The following is a 25,338-nucleotide window of genomic DNA, read 5'->3' on the forward strand; positions in this document are numbered from 1 at the left end:
ACACAAATGCATAATATTTAGGTTAAGTGGTGCTCATTGCATTGTATTAATTGGTGTCTGCAGTTTAGACAAAGAGCCTAATAAATCATAACAGGCAGGTTTCCTTCTAGGACGCATTCTCGTGAATGGCGAACAGGCTGGTTTGTCTAATGTGGATCTATTTTGGGGTCATTAATATGAACAAAAAGCTGCAGGACTCCCTGGAGGGCGCACATCTATTATTACCTATTATTATGGGACATGTGCATGCTATCACTCTGCGCCGGCGCTAGGATCCGGAGGAATGACCGCTTTATCTCTCGCCGTCCCCCCCCCCCCCCCCCGTCTCTCTCTCTCTCTCTCTCTCTCTCTCTCTCTCTCTCTCTCTCTCTCTCTCTCTCAAGACTGTTTTAAAGTCTCTGCCAGACTTGGGCTCACATGCTGCTTCCTGGACGGATGGAGGAATGAGGCAAGCTTCTAGCGCCTTTCCACCGCTACCACCGACCCCGACTTTTCCCTGCCTGTGTTGCCGACGAGCGCTGCCTCAACAGCCGATTCCGCTGGAGCAACGGCGCGCTGAGTGGAGCGTCGCTGCGTGTCTCCTCTAATCCCAGTCGCCGTGTGCACATCCACAACCACCAGTGCCCCGAGTGTTATGCTCATGTCTTGGAACATCGGGTGGATTTTAGGACGGAAACACTCTTGACTGGACCTCTAACTAAAGCTCTCCACCTCCAGTAAGCCCGGTCTCCTCTGTCTGCGCTGCGTCTCCGGCGCTGCTTTTTACGCAGCGAAGGCATTGCTGATCTGAAGGCAAAAAGGGGGATAAACTCAACAGTTGTTGCTGCTTTTTGTTTGCATGTCGACGTGCATTTTATTACCATGTGGAGGTTACTGCAAACGTGCTGTTGCTGCTGGTGGATTTTCTCTCTTCTCTTGCCAGTCTTCGTCCTCCTCTGGGCCGAGTGTCATCCTGGTAAGTTTCACCTGCACAAGTCAAACATTTGGCTTCGTTGCTGCTCGTGCAGCTCTTTCAGGGGATGCAGCCACCATCCTGTCAGGCATGTCTACCAGTGTCAGCCGGCAACGGGTCACGGGTTTGGGAAAATTCCTGCCACTTGACATGACGCGCATCCGCGGCACCGGCAAGTCTTGAGTCTTGGTGGGAGCTTTTTTTTCTGCAGCCGAATGACCTGCTTGAAGCCCCTCTTACCCATTCTGATCACAACTCTATCACGGGAGCACCCCCCCGGTTCTGTCTCCATTGGCTTCCCCCAAGCCCACATTTTTTTTTTATTTCTCTTTGAATGCGTTCTTTGTAACCATTTAAATAGCACGTAGGCACGGGAAGAGGACGCACTGGAATGGCGTGATAGAAGCGGCTGGGCAGGTGCTCGGGTTAGGGCGAACGGAGATCAATCAGGGAAGATGTGGCGGTGCCTTATCAGCCGGCGGCGCGTGTGCGGAAGCCGTTATCTCAGTGCCTGAAGCGAGACAGCAGAGCTGTGAAGCTGCTTCACTCACACACACACACACACACACACACACACACACACACGCACACACACACACACGCACACACACACACACACACACACGCACGCACACCACAAATTGCAAGTGAGGCTCCGATGTGCTGAGGGCACCGCGGACCTCGCGTGTTGTGGAGGTTGTCGTGTGCTCCCGTCCTGTAAAGATCTGACTCCTGTTAAGCTGCCAGCTGTAGAACTGTGGAACTGAACAAGGATCATCTGTAGTTATGATATAGAGAAATCCTCTGCTCCAATCCAGTCAAAGACCTTTTGACCCCAGCGTTGCAGCTGGTGGCACTAAACCTCAGGGGCTAATGTTTTGACCCCAGGACCGAAGAAAAAGAACAGAGAGAGCAAGAGAATGCTGCAGTGTCAGATTTGGAAATAAATCCAATAAATCAAATTTGACCTTGACAGGAGTGATCATTTTCCTCCAGCTGTGGTGGTTCTCCTCTACTTTTCCAGCCCTGGAGAGCTGCACTGGTTTCATGGTGCTCAAATGGAATAGATGCAATCTTCCTTTTGTTGTGTGATACGATTTCATCCGACAGGATACGATTGAGCAGTAATCTCTCCATCAATACCATTTCAGGTATTTTCATCTGCACACCAGTAGACAGAGTGATGCATCTGTGGTGGGGCTCCAGGTATCCATTTGTTTCGCTTAGAGAAATCTGCGCCGTCCTTAATTACAACTAGAAAATGCAACCCTCCAGGTTTATGATGAAAGAGTAGTTGTCAGGTCCTGGTTTTGAGATCTATAGGTGCGTCTTTGCTTTAAGTGGATAATTTAGGTTCCACAAAGGGTCTCCGTGATCATCTGGAGAGTCAGTTATTGATGCGCGGACCCCCATGACACCCTGGACCCTCGGCAGCTCCAAAAGCTAAGAGCCACTGCGGTGGTAAAATTGAGAGAGGCTTTTGTTTGTGTTTGTACGATGGGTAGATATCTGACATATATCATCAGCGTTAAACTATTAAAAAATATATTTTTGAAATTAATTTATTCTTTTTTTTTCATGCTTTAAAAAAAAAAACTCTTTCATATGAAGTCCTCAGTCTGCAGCTCTGCTTATTTGTATTGTCCTGGGTTTTACCAGCACTCTCATTCTGTCACTACTGACCAAATATCATCGTATGGTTTGTGTTTCTCTTGTTTATTTGCTCAGTTTATTAAAAGACCAACAAAAAGACTGTGGAGGGAGAACAAATATCACAGAGCTGAGACGCCGTCGATCTCTATGACACGTTCTCACAGAGCCGGTTAGTCGGACAGTTTTAGCCTACTTTTCAGCTCAGCCAGATTAGCGCTTATATGTCTTATGAGCCTTTTGAGATGTCATGTCTCATGCACACACACAAACACACACACACACACGCACACACACACGCACACAAAGTGTCAGAGAACAGAAGATAATACAGCCCGGATGGCCAGTGAATGCTTGGGCTTGAATAGATCCATGCATGTACTCATACCCAGGAATGACCTCATCCTTTCAGAGATTCTGGGCCTTTGCGGTGCAGTGGTTGTTGGTTGTTTTTTTTTGTTTTTTTTTAATAAATGTGTGTGTCATGTCCCTCCATTTTTCATCTCACATTCCATCTGACCACAAGTCTGGAGAGAAATCAAGCCGAGAAGTGAAAGAGAGATGCTGTGAGAAATAGAGGACGCCTATGAAACACGAGAAGTGTTTCTGCGGGTCCAAAAAGTCTTTTCATGATCAAGTTCTCCATGATGAATACAGCAAATACGAACTCATAGAAGGTGCTTATTGAGAGGAAGCGTAGCCTCAATTCTGATGCATGTGAAAATCAGTGGTATGCTAATTGTAAAAGAGGAAGTCATGAAACGCGCTGACAGGATGGAGAGAAGCATGTGTGCATTGATAATCTCTCTACTTGACCTCCACTTTCTCTCCCCTCCCTCCCCTCGGCTCCACCGTGTGCTGTCATGATACCGGCGTCGAGCGAGCCCACGGCGGCTGGTTTATGTTGAGCGGCTGGCGGATGATGTACAAACACAGATGAGTGTTCTCTTCTCCTGCTGGGCATCATCATCATCGGCAAGCTCTCTGAGCTGCTCTCCTTGCCTCCTGCCTGCTCCTCTTTTCTATTAATAAGGCTCTTAGCTGGGAGATTGGGTTTGAGCAGCACTGGGAAAGGCAGGATCAGCTTTCCATAAAAAAAATAAATAAAAAAAGTATCACCCGTGGTCCATATGCAAATGTAAGTCTTTGGTGGCGTCATGTATTATCAGCTAGGAAACAAAAGGCATCAGAGGAATTCATTTTTAGCATTCCTGGTTTACCGCACGAGTGAAGATGACAGCCAAGATGTTTTGAAGAGATTTATATTTGGTGATGTTGAAAGATGCTGTAAAAAAAAAAAACAAATTCCAGCCTCATTTCTCACAGCGCTTCCTTTTGCACGCTGATAAAAGTGGATCCATTTGTGCCCCGTCGAGTCTTAGACTCTGATTTAGAGATCCGTTTTTAAATTAAACCTGTTTCAATGTAAATCAGCTTGTGTTGGAAAAGGAAAAGAGGAACTTAAAACATGTCATTTATGATCCAGGACAGTGAGAACACGCTAGAGGTGGCGATCATTAAAACGGCGTCTGTCTCACACACACAGGCGCCCGCGCACACACACACACACACACACACACACACACACACACACACACACACACACACACACACAGACACAGACACACACAAACAAACACACACGTTGGTGTTCAGCTGCGTAGTATCTTCCTCATTTTGAAGCTGTATGCAATGTAGCATTTTGAGGAGAGTATTTCTAGAGGTGGCGAGAGCAAACACATTCATGACTCAAGAAGAAGCACTGATGTGTAAAAAAAGACAAGTCGAAGAACTGATTCAACCTCAAGTATTTGCTCTTCTTGGATTTACAAAAACACACAAATAAAAGCACTGAAACATGTTTTCATAAAGCGTCCGATGTGACAGCGTGCTTGACGCTCAGTGAAACATTTAGTCACAGAACCACACGAATACACATCATCTCAGTGTGCAGCGTAGCTGACTCACTCAGGCAGCATTCATCTGTGCTTGTATGTCGTGCATCAAAACTAAAGAGCTTATTTTTAAAAGGAAAGGATTATGAAATACAGATATTTGTGTTAGAAAGTCGTTTTAAATACAGATTTACGTAAGTATAGTAATGAAGCTTTTCTACGACTCTTGGAGAATTTTACAAAGCATCCTATGGTTGTTTTTATTTCTGGCGTGAAATCTGCTAAAACATTCTCTCAAGGAAATGCAAATGAAGCAGCCCGAGAAGGATGATTATCTCATGTCGTGTAGATACTGAATTATACAGCTCATGTGTGACGCTGCTGTGTATCATGTTCCCCGCCAGGAAGCTACAATCCCCGTCCGTACTTGGGGCCTCGCTTCCAAGAATGTGGCAAAGCGCTATCTAAGAGTAGAGAGCGTCGTTTGTGCTGTAGTCCACCTTCATAAAGTCATACCTCAGAGCAGAGCAGCACCGGCGATGATTCAGCTGACTGCCATGAGATATACAGGAAGTTGTGCAGCGCTGCCGTGTCTGCACGAGTGACCCGACCGCTGCCAACACGCCTCCCAGTCATCCGCACAATGGCCACTCAAACATCTGTTGTTTTTGGGATGGAAAGTGCTGAACACCACCACAGGCGTCTGCTAGCTGACATAGGGCATCACTTTTCCTCTTCCGTCTGCGGCGTGCAGTGTCAGCGTTGAGGCATCACACCCCTGTCACGGCGCTGCACTTCAGCCCTGGGTTAACCAAACACACACGAGCAGGAGGAAGAAAAAGAAGACGGGGGAAGAAAGAGATGTTTGGCCTTCAATCTGTCGCTTTGCGCTGTGAAAAATGAATGGGGCCCTGTCGCTCCTGGCGGGGAGGCAAAACAGAACAGTCATTGTAATCTCACAAGCGCCTTAGCTAGCATATCTTCTCACCCCCACAAACACACATATCCCTCCCTCCATCTATCTCTGTCTCCTTACTTCCTTTTTTAACATTCCTCCTCCTCCTCGTCTCGGCTCTGAGTGTGTACGTGAATACATATGCAGCTTCTCGGCCTCTTTAAAACCCAGGGACAAATGAGACAAGTGTGTTTGTTAACCATTCTAAGCAGGCCTCCGTGACACCAACCTTTTCTCTCAGCCTTTTTGTCACAGTGATACGGTGGGGAGTGGGTGGCTGGGTGGGGGGGTTGACATTTAGGGAAGAGATTGGATATGCTTCGTGGCCCTCGGTTTCCAAGATTATCATCATCATCATCTCAGTGCTCACCGAGCTATTATCTGGCCTCCGCTGTGGCCGGGAAAACGCTCGCGCGTCTGCTCGCGGGTCACTTTATCAGTCAGCGCGGGGCCTGTCATTGCCACCCCGGCTTTCCTTAATAGATTGATTAAAAGATAGCGCGTCTTGTTTGTGTGTTCAGCGGATGCAGCAGGGGTGGCGTCGGGCAGTAATCCTTGTAGGATGCTGCGTAGGTAGATGTTGTCATTACGAGGTAGATGCTCGAGAGAGGAGGAGAGGGAGGAGGAGGGAATTGGCAGCTAGATAATTGGAAAAAGAGAAACCATCCCTTCTATTGTATTATTGATTTTTAGCTGGAAATGATGCACAAAGGAGTAAATGAACGATAAATAGCTTGATAATGATAACAATGATGATAATAAGTGTAGAGGAGCTAACGACATCTCAAGAATAGCGGAGCTGAGCTTTCTGAATCAGTGTTTCTGCTCAGTTTAGCATGCCCGTTTTTAATCTGTTTCCCATCACGTTTTGTCTCCCGTGCACCTCATAAACTCGTGGCCCCGCGGTGCAGCCGGAAAATGGCGAGTAGCAGCAGCAGCAAAGATGGAGCTGTCTTGCTGGGCCCTGTTGAACTCAGACTTAATGGTGCTGCTGAAAATATGGCTTCAACCACCACTCTCCCCTTTGTTCTATCTCCTTGTTTTAATCAAGTCCACAGTTGGAGAGGAGGAGGAGGAGGAGGAGGTTCCCTTATCATTTTCCGGAAGGTGCCTCCCAAGTTTAAGTTCAATCAGGTCTGTGAGGCCCCCCCCACCCCACCTCAGCCTTTGTCACCATCATGCCTCTAGAGCCATTTCATTCATACACCCAACTAATGCTCCGGGAATACAGATTCTGAGTCCAGCATCAAACGTACTTTGAAACCCTCACTGGCTACTACGGCTCCAGCTGCATTGTCCTTGGAGACTAAACAGTCACGGGACACAGTTGGACGTGTCTGTCAGAAACTAGGGCTCACAAATGAAGCTATTTTAAGTATCAAAAGATGGGAAAAAGAGGGGGGGGGTGCTTGTGTTTTAAATGTGAAAACGCTTTGGACATCTGGAGGCAGAAGTCCATAAATTGAGTTGTACGAGCGCTCACATATTTACAAAGTTGAAGTAAACAGATTAGCAGTGAATTCTTATTTAACATATCCAGCAGATGCACAGCAACAACAAGCCCTTTCATTTAGTCTCCACTGGGCTTGCTGGATCGTTTTTTTGAAACACACCCTATTTATTGTCAAATGAATATATAGATGAAAGCATTTCATCAGTATTGAGTTGGGCAAAATACAAACATTCTGCTTTTCTCACTTGTTTGCAGCTGCAGCAGAAAATGAATTCATATAGAACGTTGACACTCTGCTTTAAAGCGACGGGAGACGTATGACATCATTGATGGGATCGTTTGAAGTGGGTTACATTCTTTATATGAATGGGACCAGCAGAGCTGTCCTCCACTGACCGTAACGTGTTAGGTCACATGACATGTGTCTCGTGTGTCATCTTGTTCACAGTAACGTTTGTTTTTAGCTCAAATCAGCTGGTGTAGCTGGTTCGTGGATCATTGAGTATGCGTCTGGATAAAGCTGGAAACTATTTAAAGTGACTTTTTTGGACAGTTTTGCTGTTGTTAGCCATCATTAGCTTTAAGCTAAATATGCGTGGCTGACTCTTTCTGCATTCTGGAGTGACAAAGTGAGTGGCGCTGGAGAGAAGAAGAGTCATGAGCTCCACACACCTACAGTATTTGTAAGAACTTGGAGGGCAAAAAAGACTTTCTGCATAAAGCATTGATTAAAAACTGGCTGATGAATGCAGCAAGCTGGGAAAATCCACAAGAGGTCAATCTTGGTGTGCTGTCATTTGATCCAGGATTGATATAAAATATTGAATAGGAAAGACTCATTTTATCATATTTAAAAGAATCCTTTTTTGGCACAGGAGCAAAGCTACAGATTGGCACTCGTAACAGAAAACAAAAAGGGAGCAGACGATTGGTTGAATGCATCTCTCCCTGTACATCTTCCTCTTTTGTCTGCTCCTTCTTGGCAAACCAACAAAAGCTGCAAGACAGCCAGACAGGCTGTGGTTGCGTGCAGGTCGACACACAACACGGAGGAAAAACAAAGGAAAAAGAGAGACATATAGACAGATAGAGGGAGATGCTGATGAGAGTGGAGAGGTGTACACAGCGAAGCCCTCTCGCTCCATGTTGCTGCGCGTGATGCCAGGGGAGCTTCTGTGTCACTGTGTGGGGCTGCTGAGTGTTAAAAGGAGGTTAGACTGACAGGCTGTCGGCCAGCATGGAGGCTGATGAGCCTAACTGATGGCGACACCAAACAAACACCGTGAGCTGAGGTGAGGTGAGAGGAAGATGAGATGCGAAAACAAATGGACGTGGCGCGAGCCAAAGTGAGGGTTCACACTCCACCTGCCCCCTAAATGGAAACGTGTGACGCCGCCAGTTTGTTTTAGAAGCTGTAGGATGCAATTTGACGGGATATTCCTGAGAGAGAGGTAGCTGACATTTGCCAGGTGGCGGTTCTGTTGCCACGGGCGCCATGTCAGGACTTTCAGACACTTTCTGTTCATTTGTCAGGCTCGATAGGTGGCCATTCACTCTGGAGCTGTGACAGCTCTCCAATACACCAGTGAAAGGTGTAGATGGGTGTTCCTGCCATTTTCCCAGAATGCTTTCTCATTTTGAATGGTGAAATGCACTTCACTCGACTTCCATCAGTCATCCCCGCTGACAGCGGAATGGAAGCAGCTGCTTTCTCCCTGAGAAAGGTGAGAGCAATGTTACCATCCCGCCATGTTATTTGGTGTCAGTTAGAACACAGGCACGTTTTACTTAAGGGTTTAGTAAGCCACTTCCTCTCCTCCCGCTTGGCTTCTCACCTCGCTTCTTTCTTCTACTGCTTCTCCTCGTTTTCATTTTATGAACTTTCACTCATGATCGTTTCTCTCCTCCCACGTAACACTTTTGTTCTTGTTCTTCTTCTGCGCTTTACACTCAAAAATTTGCAACTGCTGTACTTGCTTTATTTTTGCATTACTATTTATTTTTCTGTCTACCCTTTCTTCATCTTTTTCTTTACTTCTTGACCTGCTTTTGTGCTTTTTTATACATTTCTGCTTTCATCCATATACTGTATACCCTTTCTGTACCTTTCTATTGCTTTCTCTGTTCTTGTTGGGTTGAACAATGGGCTGAAAATAATGTGCCATTATACTGAGATTGTGATCGGGGTAATTCTCTCTCTGTCGCTCCTTCGCTCTCTCTCTCTCTTTCTTCATATATATCTATATAGATATCTATCTATCTACAGTATAAAGATAGATAGCTAGATGGATAGATAAACAGAAAGACAGATAGATAGATAGATAGATAGATAGATAGATAGATAGATAGATGATAGATAGATAGATAGATAGATGATAGATAGATAGATAGATAGATAGATAGATAGATAGATGATAGATGGATAGATAAATAGATAGATAGATAGATAGATAGATAGATAGATAGATAGATGATAGATAGATGATAGATTGATAGATAGATAGATGATAGATAGATAGATAGATGATAGATAGATGGATAGATAGATAGATAGATAGATAGATAGATAGATAGATGATAGATGGATAGATAAATAGATAGATAGATAGATAGATAGATAGATAGATAGATAGATAGATAGATAGATAGATTGATGATAGATAGATAGATAGATAGATAGATAGATAGATAGATAGATTGATGATAGATAGATAGATAGATAGATAGATAGATAGAAAGATAGATAGATAGATAGATTGATGATAGATAGATAGATAGATAGATAGATAGATAGATAGATAGATAGATAGATTGATGATAGATAGATAGATAGATAGATAGATGGATAGATAGATACTATAAAAAGTAAACCTTGAACTTCCTTTCTTTGTGATCAGCCTAAATGTGCCCATTCAGGTTAAAAAAAGAACAAACATTGCATGCATTATACATTGACATGGCCTTGATGGGGTTCTGTATTTCCAGTATGCAATTTCCATCAATCCATCCATTGTCTACTGCTTATCCTGTTAACAAAAGGTAAAAAGAGTGAATGACATTAAATAGTTATTATGAAATAGAATAGAATAAAAGAAGATAAACTGAGCCTGACAGCAAGAGGGCCCTGAGTTCGAGTCCCCAGCCGTCCCAGGTCCAGTTTGCATGTTCTCTCTGTGTTTGTGTGGGTTTCCTTCGGCTGCCTCATTTCACTCACCATCATAAACCTGTTCTAGGTTAAGTACTCCTGACCAAGGTACTGGTAGAGGTTCTGCTGTTGGTTCCCGAGCGCCACACGTTGCAGCTTTCTGCTCCGTAGAGGATGGGTCAAACACAGGAGGCAAATTTTGCTGTACAACATAGGTGTGAAAATAAAGGACTTCTTTTCCCATCTTTCTTTCACTGTATTTGACTGGTGGAAGTCCCCAAGTGTCTCCCTCTCTGCTTGCATTATTCTGGACACATCATGGCTGCAGGCCAGACTGATGGCCATCGAGTCCGATCCCATGGTGTACTGTAATGGCACAATGTTTGTGCGTACGTTTCTGAACACACACGATCACCAGTTGTTAAGTAGTATTTTCAGTCATGGATTAAGCTGTGAAACTGGATGAATCTTAAAGTTGGCGTCAAGATGCAAAGTGACGAGGACACTTCACCCTTTAAAATCGCTTTTGCCTATTTATGAGCAACAAATACGATTTTATCCTTTTAGGAAGATAAATGTCCACCATTGGCTTGGACACTGGCACTTATTTGGTAGTTTTGGCCATCATTGCTTCAAGTGATCATTATCTTTTACTCAGTGGATTAATTGCTGCTACCGCAACAGGGGGGAGTAAAAAGGATGCATAAACAAACAGTTTTCGTCCTTCATTCCAAGAGAATGACCCAAATGTTACGATGTGGGTTCTGGCACGGGAGCAGCTGATTACCCCAGTGACGTTCTCTTTTTATACCACCAAAGATTTTGTGTTCCAGGTAGGCCCTTAAAGTCCACTCCTTCCATTTTGTCCTCAGTTTCTCAATACCTCCTATGGCTGGGAAGTAAAGTGTGTGTATAAATGTAGCGTGTTTTTTGCTTACTTTGCTCGGCAGTGTTGCTCAGCTTGCTTACTCTCGATTATGTTTTACCACTCAGTCGGACCAGTGTTGGGGATGTTCATCCATCAAATCCCTCTACGCCTGCACTCTAATTTTGATTTGTACTGTTATCAAATATTTACAAAGGGAGCACAAACCTTCCCCTCAGCTCCATTTTTCATTTGTGCTGTGCGCCGCTCCATCAACCACTCAGCTGTGATCTGTTTGAAGTTGATGTGAGAGCTTTAGCCAAATGAGATGGGTGTCATTTCTCTGGCAGGAGGGCTCGATGTAAAATGTACAAAAGAAAAGGAAGTGAAGGGCCATGCATATCTTGTGTCTTGACCTTGCAGGTGTCCACCTCTGTCAATGCCATCAATTTCATTTCCATATAAAAGTCTTGTTTTCCAGCTTGAAATTCAGCATTTATTGATCAGCGCTACTCTTGGAATTTAATAAGAAGGAAGTGTAACTAACTTTAAATCTAATTAATAACCAAACCAAACATACTTCATTTAGCTCAAATATCAAACCGAATAGGCTTTTTTTTTTTTTTTTAAGTTTCTTTCCATCGTCATCTGTGACTTAATATCCACATTGGTGCCCTCTACTGGTCACATTTGTGACACTACAAGTTGTCGAGAGCGGGGAGCAACAGCCATCTCTTGGAGCAAAATAAAACCCAAGTTACTACCATTTAATGCCAAGTGATGGAAAATATCAGTTATTTATTTGATCAGGTCTGTCCAAAGATGACAAGTTTGAAATTGCATGTTTCCTACCATCAACTGAATTTTCTCACCTGAATTACAACAATTTTCTTCACTTGCCTTGAATTCATGTGTACTTGCATATTTAAATTGTGTAGGTAATCTCCTCACGAAAAATGGAATTTAGTCCCACCGCTGCCAGAGATCTTTTTTTTTTATTCATGAGTGCAAAAAAACAACAAAAAAAAACCCCCAAAAAACAACAACATCATAAGATGCACATGGAGCAGAGAACTTGATGTATTCTACTCGATTGGTGCAGAGATTGACTTTCCAGTGCTGGGGGGAGCTTGGTATTCATGCAGCCTAACAGAGAGCACAGAGTGGTCCAGGGCTGGCTCTACCAGGCCGGGCACTGGGAATAACGGCAGTGAATAAAGAACAGAGAGAAATAGAAGGAAAATCAGTACATGCCAAGAAGTGTTGTGTCACACACACACACACACACACACACACACACACACTGGAGAACAGTGCAAGGCCCTCATTAAATTCTTGCAGTGGCGTTGGTTTTTCCACTTTAATGCTTGGGAGACGCTGGCTTCCTCCTCGGAGAGAGAGAGACAGGGACTTGGGGGCCACTGAGACACGCACATAGCCCAATTTGTCTTGGTCTAGGGGGAGGTGGTTTAAGCAGCAATGCCGCTCCTCTTTCTTAATCTCTTGTGACCCCTCTCTCTCTCTCTCTCTCTCTCTTTCTTTCCTCCATATCTCCCCATCCCCTCTCTCTCTATCTCCTCCTCCATCTCTCTATCCCCCCTCTCTATCTCCTCCTCCATCTCTCTCTCTCTCCATCTTACATCTCTGTCTCGCTGTAGAGCCCCTTGCCTCTTGGTGTTCTGCCCTCTTTAAACCGTCTGCTTTGACTTTGTGTTTTTGTGTTTGTCTCAATTTTCAAGACAATTTTCTCACTGGCCCTAGGGGAGAGGAAGAGCAGGGTGGAGAGTTTTACCCCTCTTCAACTCCATTTTTCTACTGAATGACCTTTGGTCCTTCTCTGGTCACAAATGAACATTATAACAATACAAAAACATACATAAATTGGGAGGAAATGAATGCATTTTTCCTTCTGACTGATGAAGGTTGAGACACACATTCAAAAGGACACCATAAACTCTCCATCGTTCACCGGACGGCTGTTCTGCATCGTTCATCTTCCCGATGACTTCATCGCCCTGGTGACAGCAGATACATGCATGTCTGCTTCATGATCGTTAGGAACACATTTCAGATTCCCATGGTGTCTCATGGTCACCCGCTGACGTTGTGGGCAACTGGCAGCAGCCCCCCCATTACCCCTGGAGGTGAAGTGTAAACACAGATCCAAATTTCTATCGATTGGATATTCCACTGCCACTTTTTAAAATTGTTTTCTTCACACTCATACTCATTTTCTCATCAAAGTATTTCGATGTGTTTTGAAGTGCTGCTTTAGAGAAGGTTGATGAAACAACCAAAAGCGTTTTGACCATCACTTGAGGCTGTGTTTTTGCCGTTTTCAAGAGTAAACGTGCCATACAGTGTCTGATCTCTGATGTAGACAAAATTTAACTCATGTGGCCGACAAGTTTTTTCTGCCAAGGTCATCCGTGCAGATATTTCCAAACTTTGCCTTTGCCCCTGGACGGCAGCAGCGTGTGTTATCCTACCGGGACGTGAGGAACATTTACATCTGGTGTGAGAATTCGCTCCATTTTGTAGCTGATAATCAGCTCTTCTTCCTCTCTGTTGCTGCAGCCATGCGGACCACTGCCGTCTTTTTACGGCCCATTTCATTCGCTCCTAACAAGTTGATGGAATCAAACCGATGCGTACTTTGTTTGTGTGACACTGCAACAGTTCACTTAAAATTTTCTTGATAAGTAAATGGACTGACAACTATTGTGACTGTGGCTGGTTGTGGGCGGGGCTTATCACTCAACCCAGCAGGTGCATGTGGTTTTGTTGGCTCCTGTCTGACAGAGAGTGTCAGTGAGAGTAAAAATGCGAATAAAGGAAGAGCACTTCCTCTGGATGGATTAAAGACTGAAAGCCAAACACCAACCATCACCCCTTTACATGCTGTAAAAAATGGCGCTCCCAATGCTAACAATCACAAAGCTGTGCTGGCCTCAGGAAAAGAACACTCGAGTGGGCACAGACCAGCCGGGGATTAGAGAAGTTCTATTTTGTCTTGATACATTTGTCTCGTTTTTGCAGCAGGAAGTTGTCTGTATTTGTTGTTGTTGTTGCCATTTCAGATGTAAAGAGGATGATGAAGTGGTATTTTACTCAGCTGCTGTCTCCTTCAGTCTCAGCAGGACCGAGACTCATCGTGCCCTTTTGCTAAATTTAAGATTTCCTGAGCAGACTGCTCGAGGTGTTTGGCTCCTCGTACCAGATGTTCAACAGATGGGGTTCACTAATATCACCCCGGGGTGCGCAGGTTTCCTCTCTAGCTCTCGCAGCAGCGGTCACTCCTTCCTCTTTCTGAGTTTCTCTCTCTCTCTCTGTTACTCTCTATCTATCTCTCCTTACTCTCTCTCTCTCTCTCTCTCTCTCTCATGCATTACTTTTGTTTGTGTTCTTCTTAAAACCTTTTGCGGTCCTCCATCTTCCTCTGTGACTGTTTTCGCCGCTGGATTGCTCGCAGCCTCGCTCCATTCCTCACTGCTAGACAAGCACCCGTGTTCCACCCGAAACGCCTTTGGATTTACACTGCCAGCTGCAGCCATCTTTCTTCAGTTAATCACCTCGGGCCTGGGCGCTCCAGCTCGCCTCGTCCCCAAGCCGATGGATGACCCGCAGGGGAAATCGAATGGAAGCCAGCCAAGCCTGACGCTCCTGAAATACTTTCTAGGTACCACACTGAGAGAGAGCAGAACCGGAGCTTGTGTCGAGGAGGCCAGGAACAAGCTGGGCAGCAAATTCAATGCATGTTATAATCTGCTCCTCATTGTCAGATAATGAATGTTATTCCTCAATGTATCATTTGAAAATAGCTCTTGACTTTCTTCTTCTACTGCCGGTGCTGCGACGACTTCAGTCTTTAGAAGGACAAATGACAATCACAAGTCGCTCAAGCTCAGTGAAGCATACAATTAGCTTATGGTTTCAATAAGTAAAACATTTCAAAACTGGCATCAGCTTGATTAATGACTGACGTCTGGGGTGTCACACTGCGTTCAGTTTCGGGGTCTGAAATGGAAAATCTTTTCTCGCCCATTAGTCCTCGTTTGATTCAAACCGGCCGTCGTTTGACCTGTGAGAGCACGAGTCTTCACTGCAGGCCCATAAATGCAACCTCCCGGTTTGTTCATTAGTTAATTCATTAAAACTAAATAAAATAAAGAGCAACATGCACAATAGCTTCCAGCACTCTAACTTTGATAAATACGAATTCGCTAAAATATAGTCACAAACTTAATGAGCAAAATGCCATCGACTGCTACATCTGTAGATGTAATTTTCAAAATAAATACAGCAGCTTTCTAAAAAGTTGGGAGCATATTGTGTGTGTGTGTGTGTGTGTGTGTGTGTACTGCTGATGGAGTTGGTCAGTGAGTCGTGTCCTCTGAGAGGGAATGAAATTGGGGAAGTAGTGAGCGGCAACGGAATCGTACTTGGTGCTCAGTACGCTGTTACATTGGAGTTCTATTAGTTCACACATTCTGTGACAGTTAAAGCGTGAGACTGTCATTGCCAGCCACACTCAGTGTGTGTGTGTGTGTGTGTGTGTGTGTGTGGGCGCACATTTAAATCGTATAGGCTACAAGTGAAACAAGACACTAATGATCAATTTTTTTTGAAAACTTAAAAAATTTCATGTATTTTTCCATAGTACAGGTAATGTCTGTATTAACTCACAGTGGGGCCATGGTGCAAAAATAACATCTTGATCCCTTACTGGCTCCTGTTTTTTCAGTTTCTGCTCAATTGTAGATGTATTATGTAATGTAGTAAATCCATTTAATCTATAAACACCCAAAAGAACCTGTGGAGTTTTTATAATTAACCTCCAAAAAGCCGAGCATGTCCTGAAAAACTACTAAAACCTTTATTTCTCTGCCTCTACAGCAGGCAGAGGGGCCTAGACTGAGGCTTTGAAATGTTCTTCAAAAGTCTCTCCTGAACTCGTGACTGTTTTAACCTATTGAAGTTCCTGTAATAACAGAGGTGACATGTTGTTTTGCATCCAAACAAAATCGTAGCACAACAAATGTGCAAAGAAACAGAAGCCTAGAGTGACGACATCAACGCCAATACTTGAGGTTATGCCGTACCAGAGGGAGTGAATCAATGAGACATGAAGAAAACCTGAATCTGTATCAATGTGTGACTTATTTATATGTTCCATTTAGAAAAAAAAACAACAACATGTATGTAGTTCCATGCGACATCAATCGGAGCTGCTGACACATCCAAAGGTCTCTGTGGCACTGAGGTGACAACATAGATTTGTAACTGCTGTGGAAGACATCCACACCACACTGATGCAGATCACTTCCACCTTCCTTGGAAGGACGGATGGACAGACAGAAGGAGATTTCTCAATCTAAAAGTAAGATAAATTCACGACTAAGCCACAGAAACATCTGGTGAGAGAGTTCCCTAAAACATGTGAAGCAATCTTTAACGGCGGCACGTCGCTGGGTCCGTTTTGATCTTCCAGCCTGCTCCCTCATTTCGAGCGCGCGCTTTCAGAATCAGTCCAGCTGCACATCGAACACTGATGTTGACGGATTTATCAAGCGAGAGTGACGAGCTGCGTCACCAACATGTGGTGTGTGTCGAATGTGTTGCTGGTGCCACATGTTCAGGGCTGTAATGATGAACAGGTAATGTCCTCGGTGGCAGCAAACATTCTGTCTCCCATGCAAATATATGTATTTGCTTCCAGTCCAACAACGTATGCCTCGCTCCCTCCTCCACTGCCAAGTGCTAATGAACAGTGTTTGGACGGGGAATTATCTGTTGGAGCCGCTTGCGTTTGCTTTCACTGAAGGTCATTAACATTCATGTTTGATTTTTTGGCTCGCTGCTTACTTACTCATCAGTTCAACAAAAAAGAGAGCGTGAGTGCTTCTAACAGCCTCTTAGCATGTGGATTTGCCGTGGTTGTAGAGCAGTGAATATGAATATGCCGCGGTGGTGGTGGTGCAGGTTAATGGTCCAAACTTGGAGTAAAAATGTTGGAGCATGAAATCAAAGCTTTGTGTCTTTGTAGCAGAACACACGGTTTGCTCACTGCTTGGGTCTCTTACTTCACATACTGCCTTTGGCCTCTTCAGCTCATCGCATCAACACGGCTGCCGCAGGAAAGAAGCTAAACCTTCCAATGCATGCATGGGGGCAAGAGGTCTGGCCATAAAAAACAAAAACAAACTTAAAAAACGCCCTAAATAAAAATGTCGGTTTATGCACCACAACGTTGACAGTGATAGTAATTGCTCTTTAACATGTTCAGTAAGATTTTTTTTTCCCTTCATGATGACATTTTGGAATAAATGCTGAAATTTACAAACACAGACAAAGATAACAAAGTTGAAGGCAGCAATTTAAGTGCATTTCTGTCGGTCTTCAATGTAAAGATTTGGTCTGGAAAGGGAACAGTGCAGGTTTCCATTCCCAACAGTCAGAATCAGAGTGTTACAGGCGTTGAGTAGTAGAAGTTAGAACACACACAAACAGAATGTTGGTGGTCATCTGCTCGTTGGGAAATTGAGACATTAAGACGGAACACACAATGAGGCCAACTCCAGGTTCAAATTAACGAATTAAAATATCACATATTTGTCCAAAAGTGGGTTTGTACGAAAATACAAACAATATATAACATGTTTGGCATTTTTACAGGGATTTGTTCATGAGAAACAGAACTTTTAAATGGCTCTCGATTGAAATGTTCACATTTTGTAAATACCTCCCATCCATTGTCTACCTCTTATCCTGTTAAGGGTGGTGGGGGTGGAGCCTATCAGAGCAGCCTTCAGGTGAGAGGCGGGGTTCACCCTGGACAGGTCACCAGTCCATGGCAGGGCCAACACATAGAGACAGACAACCATTGGCTCTCCCAGCCACGCCTACGGTCAATTTAGAGTCTGGATTAACCTGGTCCCTCTTGATGTCTTTGGACTGTGGAGGAAGCTGGAGTACCAGAGAGAACTTTTGTAAATACCAGTAACAAAAATAACATATTTATCAAATATTATATCCAGTGTATCAGCAGGGCCATGCAGAATTTCAGTCTGACAAATCAGTCTTCCAGTTTTGTTCACCTGGAAGTAAAAGAGAAACTTTTTACGGCTGCTTGTCGATCCAAAGGTGGCTCTCATCTGATGTAGTCTGCAGACTGATGCTGAGTTAAGAACATCACATCAGCATCTTACTGATACAGTGTAACTTGTATTGATGGGTGAACTGCTGTAATGGAGAGCAGTGCTGCAATAGTAGTGGGCTGAGGTGGACAAAACCCAGAGATGGAAAGGTCAGCAATTTGTCCTTTTTATTTGAGCAGATCGTGTCCCGGAGGATCCCTGCTTTGAAGGCAACCCGTGATCTTAACACATCCTTAACAAAGTGCTTCAGCTGCTGAACCGTGACTAACATGCCAGCAAAACATGATCACGTACCAAAAAAAATGAACTGGTGAACTGCAGACTTCAATTCAAAGGTGATTAAAGACACACAGAGAACTCAAGCTGAGACGGCATCAAGCTGATCTCCTCATCTGTCCACAAATGAGTTGGTTCCGCCTGACATGATGACGCCTCCTCAACTCTTCACTGTTCGATTAGCCTCAGCAGGACCAGCAGGCCAGTTTGGGGCAATTTGACATGCATAAAAAAAATTCAGTCAGACGAAAACTAACTTTCTCTAACATGATGTAAACTTAGTGTGCATCAGTTACGGTCTCTCTCATGTGGCGCCACTTCTCCAATAATGATTCTGCTTCCTACTCCAATGCTTTGTAAGTCCAATACAGTGTTAGAGCTACAGAAACGTGACTGAGCAACATGGTTCTCCTATGCTGGACGAAGGGTTCAGTCATGCAGTTTGGTTGACTGCAGCCCACGTATCTGTCTGTCATCGGTTGTCCCGCTTGTCATGCACACAGCTATCATGGAAGCGGGCTGCAGCACTAAACAACAGCAAACGCGTTTTGAGTTCAACTGGAAAGTCCAATTCATACTGGTTTTGTCCTGCAGGCTAAGGATAAATACTTCATGGGTTCACGACCACACTCCAGCATCACCCGCTGAGTGTGAACACAAGTGACATCATTATCATGTGCTCATCTCCGTCTAATCTAATGAGAGCTTGTAATCATGTGATTTCTTTTTAAGCGCGCAGGGTTCCAATCCCTTCAGTGCTCAGCTCTTGTATGCTTTTTGTCAGAAACAGCAGGGTTGTTTCCCAGACCTGGAGCCCTAACAACCAAACGTGGAGTGTAAATCCCCTCCTGGGCTGATCTCATTGAAGGTGCCGTATATCCACTCCAGCTGATTCGGCATCTCTCTCGCAAGGACATTAGTGTCCTCTCAGGAGAGCCCCGTGGAGGGGATGGTGTGCTTGCTATGGTACACAGCACATTGGCTTGAAAGGAAAATTGAATTTCCTTCTCAATGAGATTATTAGACAGCCATAAATAGAAGCCTAAAGATGTATTAATGTATAGTGAAGTTTAAATGTGAAACACATTTGAAGTGAATTACCAGACAAACTGCACAAGAAACTCTGAGTTCTAATGCATGTCAAGCCTTATTACCAGAATTTTTTCCACATCCTTCACTAACGTACCTTCTCTTTTTTTGCTTCTTCTCTTCCTCCCACTCGCTTTGTATTTGTGTCTCTGTGTTGTTCGCTCTGCCCTCTTGCCTGCGGCCCTGTTTTGGGCTCTGGCCAGTGAAAAAAGCCTCCAAGGCGATGTCACTCCAAAGACCACTGCTGTGACATGATGTTGTCAGGCGCTGGCTGAGCCCACCAAAAGCGAATTAACATTAAACCACAGAGCACCACTTTAACCGACAACATTACTTCAGGGCCTATTAGCCAAAATTAGCACAGGCAAGCTCACACACATTTAAAAACACACACAGTTCAGCTCGCTCGCAGCTCTGCACAGTCACACTTCTCCATGTCCTTGCCACAAAACCCCTTTTCACACTCCGCCTCACTTTGTTTCAACTTTCAGGAGGTGGAAATCGAAATCTTTGGTGGAGGGAGTATGTGCTTTCTTACATCTTTTTCAGTAACACTGCCTGAATCGCACATTGAATCTGATATCCCTGCTGGAGGACATAACACAGTTTGTCCATTATGCTCTGACTTTGATCCCACGTTGTTTAGAGCTGCACGGTAGGTAGGTGAGGATGATGCATTTCCTGTTCCAGTCGGAAGACACCGTGGAACAGAGGCAGAGCTCTCTCTCTCTCTCTCTCGCTCTCTCTCTCTCTCACACACACACACACACACACACACACAAAGGCGGCCTGGGTTGCAGGCTAAGTGTTTTAAGATGCACTGCAGATGGCTTGTAACACAATATCATCATGTTTCCTCCCGCCACCCATGCTGGCAGCTCCTTGATGAGACAAGACTTTGAACTTTGCTGCATGGACACCAAACCACAGCTTTATTATCCAGGGAGGACGATGCTCCTGGGGAGGGTACCAGATATGTGTACACACCACATTTCACTGCTGTTATCAGTGAATAAAATACATGGTTGTAACACACTGAGTTGTCATGTAAAAATCAGGGACCGGCCTGTTACTGCAACTGCAGCTAATGTTGGTAGCTAAAAGTTATCAGCACACAACAACAGCAGCAACAACAAAAAACTCTTTCTATACAAAATAAAAATGAATGTCATGAATGATTTCTAAAGTAAAATAAAAATAAAAGATGCATTATTATGCAGTGACATGGAGAACAGGGTGGATTAAGGGTGTTTTTGCCATTTGACGATTTATGTTTCAGCATTTTTGCACTTTATTGTTTGTGGGGTTTTTTGCATTTTCTTTAAAAATATACATCTTTTCTCCTCTCCCCTATGGAAATGATTGAAATTTGTAAATTAGTCAGAGGACCCTTGATTTTTTGACCTCACCTGCACACCCAGTCCATCAAAGAACTGTAAAATTAAAACAAAACAAAAAGTGTGGTGCGTTTGCGTCCTGAGCGATCCCATCACACCTCCTCCTGGTGGGCCGGGTTATCAGAGGTCCTACTCAGTTCTAGCCAATCATGTGCTCCATCTCTGCATACTCTCTCCAGCCCACCAATACCGACTTGTTTGAATTACTCTCTCTCACACACACACACACACACACACACACACACACACACACACACACACACACACACACACACACAATGTGCTCCCCAGACACATCATGTTCATCGCCATCATGCAAGCTTGGCTGCATCGTGATACAATGGCATTGTAATGTCCCTCAAAATCAGATCTGATCAAATCTCTGGCATGACGATTCCTTAAGTTTACCCATCAACAACCCCAGTCTTAAATACTGGCTGAGACGCGGCGATGACAGTAATGAAACACCTTCAGTGCTTCCCTCATCAGACGTGTCAAGCTTGCTCTCTGATGCAGTCTCACCGCAAAGACACCATTCAAACATGATTAATGAAAGTAGCGCTATTAAATAAGAAGCATGGATAATACATAGGCTCATACATTGTATCATTTTTTCCCAATTGTGTGTGACATACATGTATTAGTTATTTTGAAAAAGTAGTTATTTTATTTCATTATTTAGTGTTTTTGGGCGGCACGGTGGTGCAGCGGTCAGCACTGTCGCCTCAGAGCAAGAAGGTTGTGGGTGGAGCCCCGGCTTGAGCACGAGATCTTTCTGTGTGGAGTCTCCATGTTCTCCCTGTTCCTGCTGGGTTGTCTCTGGTTCTCCAGCTTCCTCCACGGACTGGTGACCTGTCCAGGGTGAACCCCGCCTCTCACCTGAAGGCTGCTCTGATAGGCACCACCCCCCCCACCACCATGAACAGGATAAGAGGTAGAAAATGGACGGATTTAGTGTTTTAGAGGGAGTGATAAATGATCTTCCTTATTATGGCCATGATACATGATCTTGAAACATCTGCCTCTTGCCACATGCTACTTGGTAACCTACTGTCTCACTGTTTTAAAAAAACTTAGCTCCCTCACCATTTTTAACTGCCCCCTCAGTCACCTCAGTGTGGGGCCCCACCAGCACCGCAGCAACACAGATTCAATCCCCTGCAGCAGCAGCATTACTTCTACAGTAATTTTATCAAGTGCAGTTGGAGTTGGAGCACATTTCATATTTCATACACACACCTGAGCATGTATGCGCTCAGATCTCACACGCCACAGTTGTGTGACAGTGCGTGAGCGTGTGACGCCCTGGCATGGGGACGGGCTGAGAGGAATAGGGTGTTATGCACCCTGTAACAGACAGCCATCCCGAGTGCCGAGCTCGTAGCTGAAGTGGGATTCATGTAAATGCATCCATGCTTTAAAAAGGTGTAACTTGCATTCAACACTGCAGACATATCACGTAAACACGGTCAACAGAGCAACAGCTTTTCATCTTGTTTTGCCGATTTTCAAATCTGCTGTTTGTCTTTCATCAGCGGAGACTGTTTTCTAACCCTTTCATGCTCCTGAAAACTCATTAGAATAACAGAAATCCTCCAGTATCTCACTCCAACAACAGATCCCTTTAAAGGTTCAGGCTGTGCAACGAAAACATGAAAACCTATAAATGGAATGCAGCGTATATTTACATACAGTCCCTCTATAGCTGTAATCTTATACGCCAGCAATGGTCACACTCCTGTGAAATTCACCCACTAGTATGAAAATTGTACCTGAACCAACTTTAATCAGTCACTTGTCTTGGTTTCCATGGCTACCAGAAGTTATTATCTTCCGCTAATCCCCCCCTCCTCTCCCATCTCCTCCACCAGCAGAGACAGTAATTGTTCCTGGGTGCAATGATAATTGTTGCAATAATAACAGTGAAATAAATGGCGTATATGTTCTCTGTGAGACCTGCTTCTGAACCGCAGCCACGCGGTGTCAAGATTGATCCTGTCAGCGCTTCATCTTGCTCCACTCATCACACATCTGCATGTAGCTCTCGCTGATATACATACACACACACACACACACACACACATATATATATATATATATATATATATATACATATATATATACACACACACACACACACATATATATATATATATACACACACACACACACACACACACACACACACACACATATATATATATATATATATATATATATACATATATATATATATACACACACACACACAGATTTCTCGTGAAAATGTATTCAGCTATTTCACAGATATTTAATTGCTCATTATTTTCAGTCCAGTCAGCCACACAGACAAGTGATTGATTGCTGGTGGTGCAGCAGGAAAAAAATGGTCTTTCAATTATTTCTAGAAATTTTGCTTTCAAGCACAAATGATTGTTGGAATTTGACATTACTTTACTATCACTGCTCTTTTCCACCACAGCTGCTCATATTATTCGATGCTGGTTGTCTCTGTCGCCTCTGTTTGGGTCAGGGAGGGCTAGGGCCAGGTATGACAGTTAGAAATGGAAAACATCTATCGTTTAATACGATGATCTGTGTAAACCTGTGCTTTATATTTTCCATCATTGGAGAGCGCTGAAAAGACCAGACCAGAGAACCCTAATTGAATTTGCAAAATATTCTGCTGTTACTGCAGAATGGTCCCCACAACAAAGCTAACTTCTTTGTTCACATCTGCAAGAATCTCTTCTAACTGTGTAAAAATTCAACAGCCTCAGAAGTTAAACGCTCAAAGGAGACCATCGACTCAGACATCGGATCTCACATCTGCAAAGACACGGTCCTCATTCACATGTCCGAGGAGCGGCGGGTTAATGCCAAGACGGAAACGCTTGACAGGCCAAAGAAATAATCACATATGAAGAAATAGCAGGTAGACTTTGTAGAAAATCTGTAATATCAAGCTTCACTGATAGGAGCTGCACTGGTTGCACTGCATCTTCCTCAAGCAAAGCTGCTCCGTTAAAGCAAGAAATATTATCAAGGCTCACTGACTTTGTTGATCCAGGACCTTCTGGAAACACATGTTGACAAAGAGCAGATTCGGTTCGGCAGCAGCATTGCAAGTGAGAATGTGACATAATCATAGTTTTGTCTTGATTATCCTGCCGTCACAATCCTTAGAAATATACACAGGAATTCAAAATACCATTTGATTAATTGCCAAACCTGAGGTTGGGTTAAAAATGTTTTTTTGTTTGTTTGTTTGTCTTTTGAAGAAAATAGAATTACTTCCACATTATGATCGGGCCAGTTTATTTTCTTGTAAGTTCTAACAGCTCCCTTGTGTATTCCTGTGTGATTGTCACAGGCTGCTCCATCTAGTACTTCCCTCTGCCCTTCACCCTTGATAAAGTCCGGCTATTCATGATATTGGTTTTCCTTATCATGCATCTCGAAGGCATCAACCTCCCGGGTTTTGGCCCCATGTTGGGTTTTATATACTGAGCTACATTCCAATGCCCAGATTGAAGGCGACGATAGGTGCACTGTCTTCTCCGGCTTCGGCTTCTCTTTCCCTCTAATCCCGAGCTGCCCCAGCGGTAGCCGTCTGGACCAGTTGACATGCTTATCAACTCAAACACACAAATGTCATCTTTAAACTGTTTTTGTTGGCCCCAGTCGCGTCTTTATCTTTAATTCTATGACTCTCTGCTGAGACGTTCATCGGTTCTGATTGTGGGCTTAATAAACAGGTGACATCAAGGGTTGACTCTTCATTGTCAGGGTTAATTTGAAGCAGTGATTTTGGATGTGTGTGTGGCTCACGGTGCACTTGCACCTCACACGTGTGCGTGAAATCAGCCATTTGATCGCAGACAGGCTGGATTTGAGATCTTGTTGCAGACAGGAGCTGGGCAACTGCTGCGAATCAAAGGCATGACATTCTCTGCACTCAAGACTCCGGACTCCCAGCTCAGTCGGCGCGAGTCTGAATGCCTTATCAGGTTGAACCAACCTCGGCCTGCCACAGCCGCCAGCCTGAGCCGCCTGGTGCTACCGAGTCTTTAGAGGCACTTTGAAAGGCTTCTCTCTGATGTGCCACTGAAGTTCGTCTGAGCTGTTGACGACTGAGCCGACTGGCGGCTGCTGATACTCGCTTTCCCCTGCATAAAAAGAAACTTCACTGGAAAGAGAGAGTTAGTGTCATTTAGACTTTACTCTGACCCCCCTCCTTCCCTCGAGCCAGTAAAGTATTGTAATCCAGCTAATTAGTAATTAAAAGGCAACATCTTTGTCAGTTATGAAATAGACCTTGTCACCCATAAGTGGCTTTTCAGTGGAGGAGGAAACACTTTCTCAGCTATATTCCAGCATTCACAATTACATTCTCACCAAAAAGATGCTTAAAATGTAAATAAACAGTCGCAGTACAACATCGGCAGTATTTGCAGATTCTGGTTTTCAGGGCGCAAGTAAACGCCAATTATTCCGCTGCCAAACTCAAGCGAGAGAAGAGTGA

At 44.2% G+C, this 25,338-nt stretch overlaps 1 protein-coding gene across 3 annotated transcripts in view; it reads left to right on the forward strand.

Moving 5' to 3' along the window:
• The first annotated feature begins 420 nt into the window (after positions 1 to 420).
• Positions 421 to 25,338, forward strand: part of LOC147267412 (receptor-type tyrosine-protein phosphatase gamma-like) — a 508,446-nt gene continuing 483,528 nt past the window's right edge. For 2 of the 3 annotated variants that reach the window (XM_086198300.1, XM_086198303.1), the window contains exon 1: positions 421 to 955. In XM_086198300.1, coding sequence (XP_086054426.1) covers positions 862 to 955 — 94 coding nt within the window. In that variant the 5' untranslated portion in view covers positions 421 to 861. Of the gene's footprint in view, positions 956 to 14,485; positions 14,595 to 25,338 lie in introns of those variants that run through there. The other variant, XM_086198302.1, reaches the window with a different exon arrangement.

The sequence above is a fragment of the Aulostomus chinensis genome, chromosome 3 (assembly GCF_037954235.1).
Source record: "Aulostomus chinensis isolate RoL2024-O1b breed Wild chromosome 3, RoL_Achi_v1.0, whole genome shotgun sequence".
Lineage (NCBI taxonomy): Eukaryota > Metazoa > Chordata > Actinopteri > Syngnathiformes > Aulostomidae > Aulostomus > Aulostomus chinensis.